This window comes from Pelophylax lessonae (assembly GCF_965119305.1).
Source record: "Pelophylax lessonae genome assembly, chromosome: 11".
NCBI classification, from domain to species: domain Eukaryota; kingdom Metazoa; phylum Chordata; class Amphibia; order Anura; family Ranidae; genus Pelophylax; species Pelophylax lessonae.
The window spans coordinates 15,210,865-15,230,952 of record NC_138778.1 but is presented as its reverse complement, the minus strand read 5'-3'; the positions used below and the strand labels follow the sequence as shown (position 1 = coordinate 15,230,952).

Sequence of the window (20,088 nt, the reverse complement as noted above, 5' to 3'; positions counted from 1 at the left end):
TTGGGGGTCCTTGATTATACAATGTATGTATTGCCTAGAGCTGTGATGGCGAACCTTGGCACCCCAGATGTTTTGGAACTACATTTCCCATGATGCTCTTGCACTCTGCAGTGTAGTTGAGCATCATTGAAATGTAATTCCAAAACATCTGGGGTGCCAAGGTTCGCCATCACTGGCCTAGAGCAATGGTCTCCAACCTTATTCCTAAGGTACCCCCCCCAGGTTTTAAGTATTTTCTTCACCTTGCAGAGGTGCTTTGAATAAATATCAATGGCTTGGTACTTGTCACAGCTGTTTTATCTAAGGGAAAGTCCCAAACCATGGCCTGCTGAGGGTACTCGATTGTACCAAGGAAGTTTTGCCTAAAACTGTGATTCTCAGCCTAAGGTACCCCCAACCGGTCTTGTTTTCAGGATTTGGGTCACTTTGCCAAGGTGCTGTATAACATGGCCAATGGCTTGGTATTCATGAGAGCTATTTTATGTAAGGGCAATTTCAAAAACATGGCCTGTTGTACTTAAAGACTAAGACTGTGAAAACCTTGTCCTAGGGACCAGTAACAAGGCCATCCAAGTATTGGTGGAGCTCATGTTCACCAGCAGAGACTTACTGATAGTTTGGGAGATTTTCTTTGAATGATAACAGGTCCCATCACCCTTCTCTTTGTAGGGAAGGGAATATCGTTCCCTGTTCATGTGTCACAATGTAATGCCATTCCCCCGCCTGCAGGGATCTGAGGGCCAAATCTCCCTTTTAAACCACCATCAGTCCTGCTTGGTGAGTAATTTGTCTCCTATCACCATCTATAAGGTTCTGGCAGACCCGGTGTCTGATGTCCAGAAACTGGCTGTTGCTTTGCATTGCACTTGTTTCCTTTGTGAACAGAGGAGCAGTAAAATCTATTGCCGCTAACCATGCTATTACCTTCGCTATTGAGACTGAAGGATTAGTCTGTATGGTTCAGTCATAGGTGGAGTCTGGTGGGCTGATTGTAGCTTCTTGCACTTGGGCCTTTTTTGTACAGGAAGGGATTGAACTTTTGTGCCGAGGAGTCTCTGGCAGGAGACGAGAATATGCAAACATGGGGTTGAATTTGTTAGTATTTAAGAGTATTGGGGTTACAGGGAGGCTTACTGCTATGGATACGGAGGGGTTTGATTTTGGGGGTCACATGGAGGGCCAATGTGAGGGTTACAGGTATAGAAGAAGTGTTAGGGTTATAGCAAGGTTTACTATTAGGGTTGCAGGGTGGTATGATATTAGAGTTCCAGGGAGGGTTAGGGTTATATGGAGGATTAGTGTTAGGGTTACATGGTGGGTTAGTGTTACAGAATAGGTGCTTTTAGGGTTACAGGAGTAAGAGGGCTAGGTTTAAAGTTTCAGGGAGGATTAGTGTTAGGATTTTAGGGTTGATTGGTGTTACATAATAGGTCAGTGTTAGGGTTACAGGAAGGGTTAGGGTTATATGGAGGTTTAGTGTTAGGGGTAGAAGGTGGTTTAGTATGAGCATTACAGAATGGGTCACTGTGAAGGATAAAGGGAGGCTTAGTGTGGGTTACAGGGGGCAGGGGGCACGTTAGGACATCAAAACCGATTAGTGTTTTAGAGAAGGTTAGTGTTGGGGCTATAGGGGGTAGGATTATTAGTATTAGGGTACAGGGTGGTATAATAGTGTTCGGGGGGGGGGGGGGGAGGGTGGTAGTAATAGTGTGATAAAGGGAGGGTTAGTGTTAGGGCTACAAGGTGGTTTAGTATGGGGTTACAGGATGGCTCAGTGTGAAGGAAAATTGGAAGCTTAGTGTTGGGGTTACAGGGGGCCGGGGGTCACTGTTAGAGAACAGGTTAGTGTTGGGGTTATAGGGAGCGTTAGTGTTAAGGCTATAGGAAAGGGGGAGGATTAGTATTGGGGTTACAGGGTGGTATGATATTAGGGTTCCAGGGAGGGGGGAGGGTTAGTGATAGGGTGGGTTAGTGTTAGGGGTACAAGGTGGTTTAGTTTGAGGGTTATAGGTAGGGTCAATGTGAAGTTTAAAGGAAGGCTTAGTGTTGGGGTTACAGGGGAGTGGGGGTCACTGAAAGTTACAGGAAGGAGCAGTGTGAAGGATGAAGGGAGGCTTAGTGTTTGGGTTAGGGGGGCAGGGGTCACTGATAGGATTACAGAACAGGTTAGTGTTAGGATTATAGAGAGGGTTTCTGTTGGGCTAAAGGGAGGGGTGAGGATTAGTATTGGGGTTACAGGGTGGTATGATATTAGGGTTCCAGTGAGGGGGGAGGGTTTGTGTTAGGGTGATAGGGTGGGTTAGTGTTAGGGCTACAAGGTGGTTTAGTATGGGGTTACAGGATGGCTCAGTGTGAAGGAAAAACTGAAGCTTAGTGTTGGGGTTACAGGGAGCCGGGGGTCACTGTTGGAGAACAGAACAGGTTAGTGTTAGGGATATAGGGAGAGTTAGTGTTGGGGATATAGGGAGGGTTAGTGTTGGGGTTATAGGGAGGGTTAGTGTTGGGGTTATAGGGAGGGTAAGTGTTGGGGTTATAGGGAGGGTAAGTGTTGGGGATATAGGGAGGGTTAGTGTTGGGGGATACAGGGAGGGTTAGTGTTGGGGATATAGGGAGGGTTAGTGTTGGGGATATAGGGAGGGTTAGTGTTGGGGTTATAGGGAGGGTTAGTGTTGGGGATATAGGGAGGGTTAGTGTTGGGGTTATAGGGAGGGTTAGTGTTGGGGTTATAGGGAGGGTTAGTGTTGGGGTTATAGGGAGGGTTAGTGTTGGGGTTATAGGGAGAGTTAGTGTTGGGGTTATAGGGAGGGTTAGTGTTGGGGATATAGGGAGGGTTAGTGTTGGGGTTATAGGGAGGGTTAGTGTTGGGGTTATAGGGAGGGTTAGTGTTGGGGTTATAGGGAGGGTTAGTGTTAGGGCTATAGGGAAGGGGGAGGATAATATTAGGGTTACAGGGTTGTATGATATTGGGGTTCCAGGGAAGAGGGAGGCTTAGTGTATGGGTTACAGGAGTCACTGATAGGATTATACTGGGGGTCATTGTGAAAGTTAAATGAAGTGTCAGCGTGAAGGATTAAGGGAGGCTTAGTGTTTGGGTTACGGGGGGCAGGCTCTTCACTGTTAGGATTACAGAACAGGTTAGTGTTAGGATTATAGGAGGGGTTACTGTTAGGGCTATAGGGAGGGGGGAGGATTAGTATTAGGGTTACAGGGTGGCATGATATTCAGGGTTCCAGGGAGGGGGGAGAGTTTGTGTTAGGGTGATAGGGTGGATTAGTGTTAGGGGTACAAGGTGGTTTAGTATGAGGGTTACAGGAAGGGTCAGAATGAAGGATAAAGGGAGGCTTAGTGTTGGGGTTATAGGGAGGGTTAGTGTTAGGGCTATAGAGAGGGGGGGAGGATTAGTATTAGGGTTACAGGGTGGTATGATATTGGGGTTCCAAGGAGGGGGGAGGCTTAGTGTTTGGGTTATAGGGAGGGTTAGTGTTAGGGCTATAGAGAGGGGGGGAGGATTAGTATTAGGGTTACAGGGTGGTATGATATTGGGGTTCCAGGTAGGGGGAGGGTTAGTTTTTTTGTTAGGGATACAAGATGGTTTAGTTTGAGGGTTACAGGAAGGGTCAGAGTGGAGGATAAAGAGAGGCTTAGTGTGGGGGTTACAGGGATTGGGAGTTATTGTTAGGATTATACTGGGGGTCATTGTGAAGGTTAAAGGAAGGGTCAGTGTTGGGGTTACAGTGTTAGTTTGGGGGAGATCATTTTGCATTTCACTGCTCCCACATCATACAATCTATAATCTTCCTGTCTATGTGAGTTCATTTTGCATTGCTTATCTCCGGTGGCAGAAATGTGCTGATTGGCTGCCCTGGGGCACTGGCCTTTTGCACGCCATGTTTTTCCCTATCTGTGAAGCGTCTGTAGGCTGCGCTTGTTGAGATCTGCGTGTCTTATCGCATCAGTGCACAGCTCACCTTTTGGGGGGGCTGACCTGATCCTTATGGAGTTTTTTTGGTGGAAACGTTCTCATAGCGGATGATGTCATCGCTCTGTGCGCGGTACCGGTCTGCAGTTATATAAGCAGGCGGAATGCTGCAGTTCAGACAAGTGGAGGTTAAACCCCGGACAATATTATATAACGGTGTAGCCGCATTGAGCTCTGCGGAGCTTGGCGTGCAGCGAGTGGCCAACCACCACCAAGGGAATTGGACGCATTTGAAATCTGTTGATATTTTATTTTCTTCGTTGGCTCCAGCTGAAGCTTGCTGAGGACTTGCTGGCACCCCCCATGGTGATCTGTATTTGGCACCCCCAGTCTGCAGCTGAAGGCTGCTTTAAGCTGCTAGGCTTCTCACTATAATGCTGAGCCCCCCCCCCCCTTTTTTTTTTTTTTTTTTTTTTTTTTTTAGAGTCGCTAAATAGTAGCAAGTGTGGGATTCAGCATTGCTGACTTCACTGGCTACATGATTTCAAAGCATTGATGTCACACACAGCCAGGCAACTAGCATTTTTAGAGGCAATGGTTCTACTTCTCTTGCAGAATCTCTGGGGTTGATTTACTAAAGGTAAATAGACTGTGCACTCTGCAAGTGCAGTTTCTCCAGAGCTTAGTAAATGAGGGAAGGATTCACTTTGCAAAGAATACCCAATCATGTGCAAGGAAAATTAAAAAAAAAAAACAGCATTTTTACCTGCACATGATTGGATGATGGAAGTCAGCAGAGCTTCTCCTCATTTACTAAGCTCTGGAGCAACTGCACTTGCAGAGTTGCACAGTCTATTTCTCTTTAGTAAATCCACCCCTATATAACTTGGATAGGTCAGTGAACAAAGGGAGATGGTCAGCAGCCAATGTATGAATTTATCTACAGCCACCTGTTCCACAGCGAGTGGAAGTGCAGCACAGACAGTCCATGTTGCAGTCTCCTTCAGAAATAAAATAATTGTCTTCTCTAATATCAGATGGGGATGTGAACACTTCTGTGGTACGTCTGTTCACATCTAAGACAACATGATTGCACTGAGATGAGGGGGCCCCTCTTGGAGGGTGCAAAGTACCCTAAGGGGGAGCAGTCCACAGTTCAGGGAATGCCAGGGGGCATGCGTGTGCCACTCCTGCTCAGCAAACAAGGCAGCAGCTGGCATCTCTCATACTCGGAGCCGGGTAAGCCCTGTGCCAGCTGCAATGCCACAAAAAGTCACGCATGACTAATTTTATGATTGTGACTCCTGAACCGTGTTTTCTGTGCCAGTTCCCTGTACTCTGGGGAGGGGGGGGGGGGGCTCACCGGGCAAACTTAACCCTTCCACTCAAACTGGCATCAGTTGGGTGCAGGGCCTGTGTTTGTGAATGGGGGAGCCAGAAGGGAAAAAAGTAATCTGTCACACATAGAAGTTACATGATTTTCACCTCCTTATATCTTTTTGTTCTGAAAAATACTTAAAAAAAAAAAAAAAACTATCCGAACTGCAGAAAATCCATCTATGCCCCCCCCCCTTCTTTCTCTTTTATTTCTTTCTTTCTCTTCTCTTGCTCTCCTCCCTCTTTTTCTCTCTCGCCATCCCTACTCTCTCTATCGCTTCTCTCGCTCTCACCCCTCCATCTCTTCTCTCTCACCCCTCCATCACTTCTCGCTCTATCGCTCTCTCTCTCTCTCCTCTCTCTCCCCCCTCCTTCCCTTCTCTCTCTCCCCCCTCCTTCCCTTCTCTCTCTCCCCCCCTCCTTCCCTTTTCTCTCTCCCCCCTCCTTCCCTTTTCTCTCTCCCCCCTCCTTCCCTTTTCTCTCTCCCCCCTCCTTCCCTTCTCTCTCCCCCCCTCCTTCCCTTCTCTCTCTCTCTCTCCCCCCCTCCTTCCCTTCTCTCTCTCCCCCCTCCTTCCCTTCTCTCTCTCCCCCCCTCCTTCCCCCTCTCTCTCTCTCTCTCTCTCTCTCTCTCTCTCTCTCCTCCCCTTCTCTCTCTCTCTCTCTCTCTCTCTCTCTCCTCCCCTTCTCTCTCTCCCCCTCCTTTCCTTCTTCCCCCCCCCCCTCCTTCCCTTCTTTCTCCCCCCCCTTCCTTTGCTTCTCTCTCTACCCCCCCTCCTTCCCTTCTCTCTCTCCCCCCTCCTTCCCTTTTCTCTCTCTCTCCCCCCTCCTTCCCTTCTCTCTCTCCCCCCCTTCCCTTCTCTCTCTCCCCCCCCTCCTTCCCTTCTCTCTCTCCCCCCCTCCTTCCCTTCTCTCTCTCCCTTCTCTCTCCCCCCCTCCTTCCCTCCTCTCCTCCATCCCGCCTCTCTCCTTTCCTTCCTCTCCCCCCCCTCCTTCCCTTCTCTCTCTCCCCCCCTCCTTCCCTCCTCTCCTCCATCCCCCCTCTCTCCTTTCCTTCCTCTCCCCCCCCTCTCTTTTCTAAATCTCTTCTCTCTCTCTCTCTCTCTCTCTCTCTCTCTCTCTCTCTCTCTCTCTCTCTCTATTTTTCCTTCTCCATTCTCTTCTCTGTCTGTTTTCGTCGCTCACTTTTTCTCATTCTTTTTCTCTTCTCTCTCCCTTCTCTTTTTTTTTTTTTTTTGTTTACCCCTTTTGTTCCTCTGACTCCCTTCTCTGTTTTTTCTTTTCTTTTTCTTCTCCTCTGTTCTCCATCTCCCCGCTTCATCTCCTTTTCTCCATTCACTCTCACCTCTTTTCTTCTCGCTCACTTTCTCCCCCCCCCCCCTTTTCTCTTCTCTCGCTCTATCTCCATTTTCTCTTCCTCTCTTTTCTCTCTCTGTCTCCCTGCTAGCTCCTCTTTCTCTACCCCCTCCTGTCTGTGTGTCTCTCTTTCTCTCTCTCTTTCTCTCTCTCTTTCTCTCTTTCTTTCTCTCTCTCTTTCTCTCTTTCTTTCTTTCTTTCTTTCTTTCTTTCTTTCTTTCTTTCTTTCTTTCTTTCTTTCTTTCTTTCTTTCTGTCTGTCTGTCTGTCTGTCTGTCTGTCTGTCTGTCTGTCTGTCTGTCTGTCTGTCTGTAGAACTATAAACAAGACCCTTTTCTCATGCTGTAACTGGGCGTCCCCTTTAAGTTTTATTCCACATAACACACCCAGACACAATACGCGGACACATTTCATCCCATCACTCTCGTCATTGGAGTATTCTCGGCTCTCTTTTCCTTCTTAGTTCCATTTCATATTGGTACATTGTGGGGTGATGGGTTCATATGTTGCTCCGGGGGCCCCAGAGGACCTTCACTTTCATGAAAGGTCTGGTTGGTTCATATTTCTGCTGACGCCCTGTCCCCAAATCTGTGGCAGAAGGGGTTAAATGTTTGGGGTGGTGACAATGTGCTCATCCCACTTCATCTGTTATAATGGATGTCCCTTTGCTGACTGCAGGAGCTGGACAATGTGGAGGGAGAAGATTACACCACCGAGTTCTCTGTCCAGAGTTCCCCGGCGCCCCAGAATGGACCCGAGGTTTACGTTCTGCCGCTTACCGAGGTCTCTGTGCCGATGTCCAAGCAGCCCGGGAGATCAGGTAGGTCCACTGCCTCTGGCTTTTCTGAGAAAGGATGGGGACCATGGAACAGACGAGGCAACCAACCTACTAAATGACTCATTGCCTCCTAAGTAGACATCATTATTGGGGGATTTTGTTGGAATAGAACTTAGAACTGATCAGCAAAGGATTTCTGGGGGGGGATCTTGATGATCCAGAAGATCCAAAATAAGCTCAGCTGTTGGTTTTCCAACATTTGATGATCTATAGGCTCTGACATGATATAATAAAGACCTTTTGGGGTTGGTTTACTGAACAAACACACTTAGATTGTCCTTCCAGTGTTTAAGAAAAATTAAGAAATTAAGAAAAATTGTCCAAAAACATATTCTTGGCATTGAGTCAACACATTTTTTTCAAAAGCCCCTAAAATTTTGGCCTGACCTGCAATTTGAAATGAATATCAGATATAATAAACAGATATCATTACAATATTTGAACGAAAACCACACTCAGTTAGTTTTGAAACAACTTGATTCTAGTCCTTTGAATATTCTCGCCACTCCGGTCGAAAATGAACATCCATTTGACCCAACTAAAGCCGGCTATACACTAGAAGAATTTTTTCATTTTAAGAATTATTATTTGATTTTCTAAGAGGGTTTGAAATTGATGTCTGCTTCCAACCGTAGTGCTGAGAAAATTTGAGGAAGCAGGAATCAATGTCCACTTCCAACCGCAGTGCTGAGAAAATTTGAGGAAGCAGGAATCGATGTCCACTTCCAACCGCAGTGCTGAGAAAATTTGAGGAAGCAGGAATCGATGTCCACTTCCAACAGCAGTGACGTAATAAGAGTTAACAGGATAGAAAATTTTCTCCAACATTTTTCTAAGCGTGTATGTGGTTTTTATTCGGGAAAGTCCATTTATTTCAAAAGCAAATGTTAAAAGCAAATAATATTCTGAAGACTTTCGAATGACTTTCATCAAGTCATCGATTGTACTAAGAATATTCGTGTGAATGTTCACATAAAGGTCCGTTCAAAAATCTACAAGTGTATTGGCAACTAAACCATTAAAATAATTGAAAGGACATTCTAAAAACAAAAATTTTTGAAAAAGTTCTACTAGTTCTAGAGAATGCTAGTAAATAGGAGGAATATGTTTTTAATATGAAAAGTCAATCTTGTATGATGGGAAAAAAAAAAAAAAGATTTTTGTTGGCACATGATTGGTTGATTGAAGTAGATCTGGTTTAGTTCACTGAACATTCACTTAGCTAAATGAACACCCTCTACCAGTTGGAGCATTCGGCAGAAGCGTTGTCGGGATGCCTATTAGGTTTGAGTAGGTCCTTCAGCACAGATCTAAGGCTCGGTTCACACTACGTCGCTCCGACTTAGGGGGCAACCTGTGAAGTCGCGTGCAGCGCAACTTCGGCGCGACTTGCACGGACTTCATAAAATGAATGTCTATGCAAGTCGCCTCCAGGTCGCCCCGAAGTAGTACAGGACCCTTTTTCTAAGTCGGAGCGACTTGTGTCGCTCCTATTAGAACGGCTTCTGTACTACACTATGGGAGCGTGACTGACCGCGACTTGTCAGGCTGACAAGTCACCTGACAAGTTGGATCAATGTGAATGCGGTCTAATTGGAATCCCAACGCTGCTACTAATTGCAAGGCGGTGACTGAGCATTGTCAGGCTGAGGCTCGGATCACATTGCCGCAACCTGAAAGTTGGGCGACCTATGGTGCAACTTTGCCAGGCGACTGCCTGGTGACTTGAGTACTACTTTGATGCAACTTTGTCTTGTGCAGGTATGCAGATATAACAGCATACAGGAAGATGCCATGCACTGCCTATGTAATCTTCCTGTAACGTCTGATCCAAATCACATCAGTATAGATGAGGATCCGACTTGGAGGCGACTTCCATTAAAGCCTATGGACACAAGTCAGATAAAAGTTGCCTTGAAGTAGTACAGGAACCTTTTCTAAAGTCCGAGTGACTTCAGTAGTGCTAAGACCTCTCTTATTGACTAACATGGGATTTCACGTCATGCGACTTAGGGTCTTACAAGTCGGATCCCAAGTTGTGGCCGTGTGAACCGAGCCTTAAACAGGATGTGCTGTCCCTGGCAAGATCTGCAGGAAAGAAACTTTGTAACAGATTCACAAAAAAATTACTAATAAGACTCTACAGAGAGGAACAATGCAGTGTAAGAGATTGTTCAGACAATTTTGCACACGTTTTCGCATGGCAAAGAAACATGCTGAGTTTTGCACATGCATATGAGGGCCATCCGTTCCTAAAGGCAGCTCTGGGCAGCTAGCAAATGTGTGTGCCTTTGCGCCTATCGAACTGTATGTAGTACCATGCGTTTTGGTGAATCATAATTTTAAACATTTTTTGCGTGTTTCACCTGCATAGGGCATCTGACTGAAATTAACCCCCTAAAACACAATGTGCGGGATCGCGCAAAAAAGTGCGTGTGCTTGGACGCACCACCTGGTGTGAATGAGCCCTCAATATTCTCAGGGTACCGGTTTAATTATTCTAGTGGCCTTAAGCTCACCACACACGTTATGGTGGCTGTGCTGGTGACGGGTCCCCTTTCAATAGAATGGCTGTGCTGGTGACGGGTCCCCTTTCAATAGAATGGCTGTGCTGGTGACAGAAAAGTAATTCAGCGCTGCTACCATAGACTTGATGTACAAATGTGAAAACTGAAAATGTGCAAATACTATAACATTGTAGTATTTGCACATTTTCAGTTTGCACATTTGCACATCAAGTCTATGGTAGCAGCGCTGAATTACTTTTCAGTCATCACTTAAAGGCACCAGCACTTTATTTCTTCAGCAGCAGCTACATATTTACACGTATATATTTATCCACACACATTTATTTATTTATTTCCATATACCATAAGCGTGAGGCTATTCACCTTTTTCTGTGCTGGTGACAGGTCCCCTTTAAATAGCGCGGCTGTGCTGGTGACGGGTCCCCTTTCAATAGAATGGCTGTGCTGGTGACAGGTCCCCTTTAGAAAAGTGTGACTGTGTTGGTGACAGGTCCCCTGTAAATAGCACGGCTGTGCTGGTGACGGGTCCCTGTTAAATAGCGCAGCTGTGCTGCTGACGTGTCCCCTTTAAATAGAGCGGCTGTGCTGGTAACCAGTCCCCTTTAAATAACACGGCTGTGCTGGTGACAGGTCCCCTTTAAATAGCATGGCTGTGCTAGTGACCGGTCCCCTTTTAAATAGTGTGTCTGTTCTGGTGACAGCTCCCCTTTAAATAGCACAGCTGTGCTGGTGACAGGTCCCCTTTAAACAGAGCACCTGTGCTGGTAACCAGTCCCCTTTAAATAACACAGCTGTACTGGTGACGGGTCCCCTTTAAATTGAGCGGCTGTGCTGGTAACCAGTCCCCTTTAAATAACACAGCTGTACTGGTGATAGGTCCCCTTTAAATAACACGTCTGTGGTGGTGACAGGTCCTCTTTAAATAGTGTGTCTGTGCCTGTGACAGGTCCCCTTTAAATAGCACGGCTGTGCTAGTGACAGGTCCCCTTTAAATAGTGTGTCTGTGCTGGTGACAGGTTCCCTTTAAATGGTGTGCCTGTGCCAGGGTGGATAAAAATCAATGTTTTTTTTTTTTTTTTTTTTTAATTCTGATTTTTAAAATTTTTATCAAATTTATTTAATAAAATGCTTTTGGAGTAAAAAATCAATCGAAAGATAGTTTTCTATTTAAAATACATGAATAATTTAGTTTATTCAGCATGATATGGAGCTTGGTTATGTAGCATGAGGCTGTATATTCTGCAATATTTATATTTTTGGTAAACTCATTCAATGAATCCAAGCTGAGATAACATGCACTGTATTGATGCATTTACACAATTTCCTAGTAACAAGGAGATAAAACAAAGTTCAGGAATATTCCTTTATTCCATTGTTTTGCAAATCTATGTACACTACAAACTGTATGATTGAATCGGTTCTGATATCGCTGTTTTACTAACCTGGCAGCTAATTATTCTAAATAGGAAACCTTCATTTTGTTTGCAAATTAATAAAGATTCTAACTACCTGCAAGAATAAAACCATAAAAGCAGGGAAAGGATAGGGGGAAACAAAAAAGACCTTCCTATATCCCTCCTCAGACCATTGGACTTTAAAGGATGTGGAGTTGTCACATATTGATGAGCACTTCAACATAAGTTCATTTTGATAAAAAAAAACCAAATGTATTCATTATACAAAGTTAAAACTTCTCATAAAAATGTACATATAAAGAAAAAGGTTAAATCAGCTCCAATACAAGCTGATTGCTGAGTTTGTTGGGAAACCTATTTAGGCCATCCAACGCGTTTCGTTGAACATATTTTTCATCAATTGCTTCCTCAGGGACCATCAATGTTGGCTAAATTGTTTCTTCAAATACTTCACACCATAGAGAACCTTTTAATTTTTTTATTTTTTGAGTCTGGACGGAATGCAGGTAACAGCTCAATACAGCAGCCAAGAATCCACCCGACAGTGTACGGAACACCGGCGGGGATGGGTTTGATGTACACCGGACTGTGCCTAAGACAATCGGGCAGGGGAAGGTTCCAACCCGACTTGGAGTAGACAAGGGACTGAGATTGTGTCCCCTACGATGTATAGCATCAACGGAGCCTCAAATCTTGTCTGAATCCAGTGAGTGACTGTAATCCATGCTCCTGGAAATAGCATAGCTGTTCTGGTGACAGGTCCCCTTTAAAAAGAACAGATGTGCTGGTGACAGGTCTCCTTTAAATAGCGCGGCTGTGCTGGTGACAGGTCCCCTTTTAAAAAGAGAAGATGTGCTGGTGACAGGTCCCCTTTAAATCACATGGCTGTGCTGGTGACGGGTCCCCTTTAAATAGCGCGGCTGTGCCAGCATGGACATGGATTGAAGTCCTGGCATCGCTCTGCTCTATTTTATGTATTAAGGTTAATATGATTCCTTTTACTTCTATACTATGAATAATTCAGAGTCCTTCCAAGGACGGTTCATCGTCAGCCGGCGTACGCTGGATGCCTGAGATGATCGCTGGATGAACCCTTCCATTTCCGCTGGAGCCCCCCCCCCCCCCCCCCTCCCAGTCATTCTCACGCTGCAGTCTCCTTCCTCCTGCGGAATTCTTCATAGCAGACGGAATGAGACTCTCTGGTGATGGCTGCAGTTGGGTGGAGGCGAGTCCCCGGTGAGAAGGCGATATGTGATGGTCTGCGGCATCCAATCAGAAGTCACGCAGAATGGGATTTATCCCTAAAGCTGAACCCCAGGCACAAAAAACTAATTGAAATACTAATAATAATTATATTCCTCAATGGCTGCAAAAGATATCAATCTTCTTTGTCAGCACCAAATGCATTTACAAACCCAGATATTACCTTGTTAAAACAGCAGTGACATAATCTAGATCCTGAGCAGAGCTGTAGGAGGGGCCCAGCATGCTCCACCCACTACAGACTGCCTGCAATAAACTGCAGGAGGGGGGTGGAGACTAGACCAGTCCCCCTGCACAAGGAGAGAGAGAGAGCAGAGTTGTGGGAGGGGTCCAGCAGGCTCCACCCACTACAAACTGCCTGCAATAAACTGCAGGAGGGGGGTGGAGACTAGACCAGTCCCCCTGCACAAGGAGAGAGAGCAGAGTTGTGGGAGGGGTCCAGCAGGCTCCACCCACTACAGACTGCCTGCAATAAACTGCAGGAGGGGGGTGGAGACGAGACCAGTTCCCTGCAGAAGGAGAGAGAGCAGAGTTGTGGGAGGGGCCCAGCAGGCTCCACCCACTATAGACTGCCTGCAATAAACTGCAGGAGGGGGGTGGAGACAAGACCAGTCCCCCTGCACAAAGCAAGAGAGCAGAGTTGTGGGAGGGGTCCAGCAGGCTCCACCCACTACAGGAGGGGGCAGATACAAGACCAATTCCCCTGCAAAAAGATAGAGCATAGCTGTAGGAGGGGCCAATTATCCTCCACCCACTACAGGAGGGGGGGGCAAGACCAGCCCCCCTGCACAAGGAGAGAGAAGAGAGCTGTGGGATGGGCCCATAAAGCTCCACCCACTACAGGAGGGGGCAGAGACGAGACCAGCCTTCTTGCACAAGGAGAGGGAGCAGAGCTGTGGGAGGGGCTAATCAAGCTCCACCCACTACATGAGGGGGCGTAGACAAGACCAGCCCCCTGCACAAGGATAGGGAGCACAAATGTGGGAGGGGCCCATCAGGCTCCACCTACTACAGGAGGGGGTTGAGACAAGACCAGTCCCCCTGCACAAGGAGAGCGAGCGGAGCTGTAGGATAAGCTCAGCAGGCTCCACCCACTGCAGGAGGGGGCGGAGACCAGACCAGTCCCCCTGCACAAGGAGAGAGCAGCAGTGAGCAGTCGCATGGTATTTAGACATTATTTGCTTATCCTGGAGTTCAGCTTTAAAGTGTATCCAAAGTCCAACTTTTTTGGGTCACTGCAAAAAAAAAAAGGGGGGGGCTCTGTGGAGGCTGAGGCCTCTCAGTAGGTCTAGGGGGAAAGTGGGGCTCTAGGGGAGGTTGGGAGTGCTTTGGGAGCTGGGAGGTTGGGGGCACTGAGAGCTCACATGGGACCTAGAAGGGAGGTTGGGGGGGCACTGGGGAAGGTTGGAGGCCCTGCAGGAAAACTGGGGGGCACTGTGGAGGCTGAGAGCTCTCAGGGGACCTAGATGGGAGGTTGGAGGGCACGGGGGGGGGGGGTTGGAGGCTTTCAGGGGGCCTTGGGAGGACTTTAGCCGCTATGGGAACTGTGCGAAGTTAAGGGACCTTTGGGGAAATTTCCCTTCACTTCCTGTCCCATAGAGAAAACAGGAAGCGAGCAGAAATCCCTCCAAAATGAGGGAATCTCTAAACTAGTGTCCCCATTGGAAGATTTCCCCTCTGTTCCTGTTCTGGTGACAACCCAACATTTGTGATTTTCTTTCATTTTTACCCTTCGTGGTGAGTCTGACGGCAAACAGGACAAATTTAGACTGTGAATTTCCCTGCCAGGGGTTATAGCCCTCCTTTACTTTATCCAAAATGGGGAAAAAAAAGCTTTTGCATTTAGTGCCAGTTCACATATCTGCAATGACAGACATCTCATATGATTCGCAGTGCATTGCTCTGAAAATCACATGCGATGTCTGTGCGATGCAAATTCAGCCATACAGATTGTATGGCTAAATTCGCATCGCATTCGGACCAAATTTTTTGGGTCCGCACCAGAATCTGATCGCATGGGTGTTCACACCTATGCGATCCAATTCATGTCTGAACTGACAGTTGGCACTGCGATATGCGAACTGATCTGGGGTGTCGTTAACTATGTATTGATATCCCCAGCGATTCGCATATGGCAGTGTGAACTATCTGCAGTTAAATGCGATGCGGGAACCCCCAGTGGATTCGCAGGGTTCCCGCATCGCATATGTGTGAACTGAGTTCTTCTTCAACGTGTGCAATAGTTCATGTTCACTGTTTCATAATCTGCAAACATAGATTATGGGGTCTGCACTAAATATTCACTCGATATTTGCAAGGCATCCTTTGCCAAATTGTTTTTAGTATAGCTTGTCTCCTATGGTGGTCAGCTCCATCTAGTGGCCATAATGCGGTATTTATTTTTTGGGGGGAGGTATTTTAGGAAAATGCCACATTATGGCCACTAGATGGAGCTGAGGATCATGGGAGGTAATACATATTACAAACAATATTACAAAATACAAAGACTACAGAAATATTACAAGCAATGTAGCAAACATTCATTGTCTTAAAATCTGGAATCCCACCGACTACATCTACCGAGTCCGCAACGTACGACGCAATGACGCACCCAACACGGGGCGATGTCTAAAGCCAACAACCTCACCGCAAACATTCCAGTCCTACATGGCCAGCAAACATTGATCATCGTCTTCAAATCTGGAATCCCACCGACTACACCTACCGAGTCCGCAACGTACGACGCAATGACGCACCCAACACGGGGCGACGTCTACAGCCAAAGACATCGCCGTGACCTCCGAGAAACCTGTGTCCTAATAGAGATCACCAGAACCCATAACTAGTTACAAAGTGTCCGTGTATAGAACATGCCAAAGACTTCACCATTCCAACCGGTGTTCTGCCGAAAATTCCAGCTTGCCGAGATCTCCAACGACATCACTTTGGGTGAGTGTATACCAGGAATAATTGGAGATTTCGACCACTTGGTGTTTTCACGGGACACTGGCAGCCTTTACACTCCGGTACATGCTACAATAGTGCAGATTGTTAGTCCGCTAGTAACCAAAAACATGGCCGCCTCCGAGGCGGCGACAACTAGCAGACGGATTAACAATCTTGCACTAGCATCAATTCTAGCATCTACTGGAATGTATAGGCTGCCGGTGTTGTGTGAAAACGCGAAATGGTCAAAATCTCCAATTATTCCTGGTGTACAGTCACCGGAAGTAACGTCGTTGGAGAATTTGTCAAGTTGGAGTTTTCGGCAGAACACCGGTTGGAATGGTGAAGTCTTTGGCATGTTCTATACACGGACACTTTGGTAACTAGTTATGGGTTCTGGCGATCTCTATTAGGACATGGCGATGTCGTTGGCTGTAGACGTCGCCCCGTGTTGGGTGCGTCATTGCGCCATACGTTGCGGACTCGGTAGATGTAGTCGGTGGGATTCCAGATTTGAAGAAGATGGACAATGTTTGCTGGTAGTGTAGGACTGGAATCTTCACGGCGATGTCGTTGGATGTAGACATCGCCCCGTGTTGGGTACGTCATTGCGCCGTACGTTGCGGACTCGGTAGATGTAGTCGGTGGGATTCCAGATTTGAAGAAGATGGACAATGTTTGCTGGCAGTGTAGGACTGGAATCTTCGCGGTGATGTTGTTGGCTTTAGACATCGCCCCGTGTCGGGTGCGTCATTGCGCCGTACATTGCGGACTCGGTAGATGTAGTCGGTGGGATTGCAGATATGAAGACGATGAACAATGTTTGCTGGCCGTGTAGGACCGGAATCTTCCCGGCGATGTTGTTGGCTGTAGACGTCGCCCTGTGTTGGATGCGTCATTGCGCCGTACGTTGTGGACTCGGTAGGTGTAGTCGGTGGGATTCCAGATATGAAGACGATGGACAATGTTTGCTGGCCATGTAGGACTGGAATCTTCCCGGCGATGTTGTTGGCTGTAGACGTCGCCCTGTGTTGGATGCGTCATTGCGCCGTACGTTGTGGACTCGGTAGGTGTAGTCGGTGGGATTCCAGATATGAAGGCGATGGACAATGTTTGCTGGCCATGTAGGACTGGAATCTTCGCTGTGATGTTGTTGGCTTTAGACATCGCCCCGTGTCGGGTGCGTCATTGCGCCGTACATTGCGGACTCGGTAGATGTAGTCGGTGGGATTCCAGATATGAAGACGATGGACAATGTTTGCTGGCTGTGTAGGACTGGAATCTTCCCGGAGATGTTGTTGGCTGTAGACGTCGCCCTGTGTCGGGTGCGTCATTGCGCCATACATTGCGGACTCGGTAGGTGTAGTCAGTGGGATTCCAGATATGAAGACGATGGACAATGTTTGCTGGCCGTGTAGGACTGGAATCTTCCCGGAATTCAGATTGTGACGAGAAGTCTCGGAGTCACAAAGACCCTTCAACAAGTGCGAGGCCTTTGCGGGGACAATGGAGCCTTTTCATGGGGCCCCGAACTGGCGCTACAGAGCAGCCCCAGTGTCCAGTGTGGAGAAGGCGTGCCGGCCTGTGCCAGGCACTGGACAATGGCGCCCTTTGTTGGTGGCCCGGGTTGCTATTTACCTCTGGAATTCAAGGGGCAAGCATGGTGGGCCGGCGGCCATGGGAGCCTGGAGGGGCCTGAAAATGTCACACGAAGGAGGTGGGCGCTGCGGTGTCACAAAGTGCGGCATGGTGGGCACACGGAATCTTCCATCATGAAGGACGGGACTCAATGTCCTCAGAGAGCTCCATTGTCAGGGGCCAAAAAAGAAGTCTCAGTCTGTGTTGCCCTTTGTAGCCAATTATCTGAATCGCTCCCGAGCAACAACCAGATGCTGAATTTTATTGTCAAAATCCACTTTTCAAGCGATGTTCAGCAACCAATCAGATTCTAGCAGCGCCCCACAGTCAGGAGCTTCATAATGGATTCTGATTGGTAGCTTGGAGTCACGGCATGTTCCTGTCCCCCTAGGAGCCGTGTCCCCAAAACAAATCTTGGTGAAAATAAAGCCAAAGTTTTTGTGTCTCTGGGTGGGAAAGGGGGAGGGGGATACTTTCCTTTTCCCTGGAACGTGAGACAAGATCTTCCAAAAGTGAGGGGCAAGTGTCCCCATTGGAAGATTTCCTCTGTTCCTATTCTGGTGACATCCTAAAGCGGTAATAAACCCAAAAGAAACATTTCTTATATTGCAGTTTACCAATTCTTAGATGTGATGGCTGCATTAGTTTTCTTTTTTTAGACTTTCCTTTTATCTTTATCTGATGATCTAGCCAGTAAGTCTGTTACTGAACAAGCTCTCCTGCAGATGTAGCAGTTACAGGGATGAGACAATTTACCTCTGGCAGGGGTGCTTACAATGATCAGCTTTTATTTATTGATTTAAAGCCTTTATCCCAAAATGGAACAAAAACTGTTACTGTAACTGATTATAAAGTGTGAGCTGGAGTTTGGCTTTAATTTGTTAGTGTATCTAAATCTGCTAGTCCATTTAACACTTCCCTCCCCCCGGACTGACAATGCTGCTGTCAAAAGGTGCCCCCCTGTGCTCCTTCATCCAGAGCTCCAATACAACAGCTGTGTTACTGGTCAGATCACCAGGTGAAAACTGAGGTCAAAAAGGCTTAAAAAGAAAAGGAATGCAGCCGCCACATCTAATGATTGGTAAGCTGCAATATATCACGTTTTTGGTTTTGGGTTTAATATTGCTTTAATGTGTTTTTTACTGAAAATTCACACTTGGTAAACGGTTGCTCGAATATCCTGTGGTATAAAGAAATTTGAGACTACCGCCATTTTATTCTCCAGGGTCTCTGCTCTCAGAAAATGCTGTCATGTTTGGGGGTTCAAACGAATCTTCAGGCCTAACATGATTTTTTAACCACTTTAACACCTCGCCATAGCCAAAAGACAGCTTGGTGTGACCGCTATGGTCTTCCCCCCTTTACCATGTGATCAGCTGTGTCCAATCACAGAAGATCACATGTAAACAGACTTGCCGGTTATCGGCACTCCTTTCCTCCAACGTTGTGCCTGTGTAAGGAAAGGAGAACTGGTAACCAGCAAGGCTGTTAGTAGATTGTTTACACTGATAATCAGGGCACTGATTTTCAGTGCAGCCCTATCAGTGCAGCCTTATCAGTGCCCATCAGTGCAGCCTCATCAATGCCCATCAGTGCAGCCTCGTCAATGCCCATCAGTGCCTAACAGTGTAGCCTTATCAGTGCCCATCTGTGTAGCCTTATCAGTGCCCACTAGTGCAGCCTCATCAATGCCCATCAGTGCAGCCTCGTTAGTGCTCATCAGTGCCCATCGGTGCAGCCTTATCAGTGTCCTTCGGTGCAGCCTCATCAATGCCCATCAGTGCAGCCTCATTAGTGCTCATCAGTGCCCATCGGTGCAGCCTTATCAGTGCCCATCGGTGCAGCCTTATCAGTGCCCATCGGTGCAGCCTTTTCAATGCCCATCCGCGCATCCTCATTAGTGCTCATCAGTGCCCATCGGTGCAGCCTCATGAGTGCCCATCAGTGCAGCCTTATCAGTGCCCATCAGTGCAGCCTCATCAGTGCCCATCGGTGCAGCCCTATCAGTGCCAATCAGTACAGCCTCATTAGTGCTCATCAGTGCAGTCTCATTAGTGCCCATCAGTGCAGCCCTAAGCACTTAAAGACCGCCCGCCGCAGTTTTACTGCAGTAGGTTGGCTCTGTCCTGCGAGACGACGTAACTGTACGTCGATTTGTGGAACCGCGCGCGTGCCCATTCGCCACAGTGGACGCTGATCAGCGGGTCCAGTGGACCGCGATTGCCACCGCACACCTGCGATTGCTCCTCGTGGAGACAGAACAGTGGTCTGCTGTTGTAAACACGCAGACCGCTGTTCTGTCAGTAATGAACACAGGGATCCTATGTTCCTCCTATTTAGGAACACAGGTATCTGTGTTCATGCAGAAAGCCCATCCCCCACACAGTTAGAAAGCACCCCCTAGGGACACATTTAACCCCTTGAGCGCCCCTCGTGTTAACCCCTTCCCTGCCAGTGTCATTAGTACAGTAATGTCACTGGTATCCCCAAAAGTGTCAAAAATGTCAGTTAGGGGTCCGATCTGTCCGCCGCAATGTCGCAGTCCTGCTAAAAATCGCTGATTGTTGCCATTACCAGTAAAAAAAAAAATAAAATAAATAAAAAGGACATAAATCTTTGTAGACGCGATAACTTTTGCGCAAACCAATCATTATACACTTATTGGGATTTTTTTTAGCAAAAATATGTAGCAGAAAACAAATTGGCCTAAAAGGATGACATATTTTTTTTTTTTTATTGTGAATGTTTTGTAGCAGAAAGTAAAAAATATTGTTTTTTTTTTTTTTTTTTTCAGAATTGTTGCTCTACTTTT

The 20,088-nt window shown here is 47.1% G+C and overlaps 1 protein-coding gene across 1 annotated transcript in view; it reads left to right on the top strand.

Moving 5' to 3' along the window:
• Window positions 1-20,088, top strand: part of AATK (apoptosis associated tyrosine kinase) — a 161,892-nt gene that overhangs the window by 72,763 nt on the left and 69,041 nt on the right. The window contains exon 3 of the mRNA XM_082271824.1: window positions 7,327-7,468. Within this exon, the coding sequence (XP_082127950.1) occupies window positions 7,327-7,468 (142 nt within the window). The remainder of the gene's footprint in view (window positions 1-7,326; window positions 7,469-20,088) is intronic.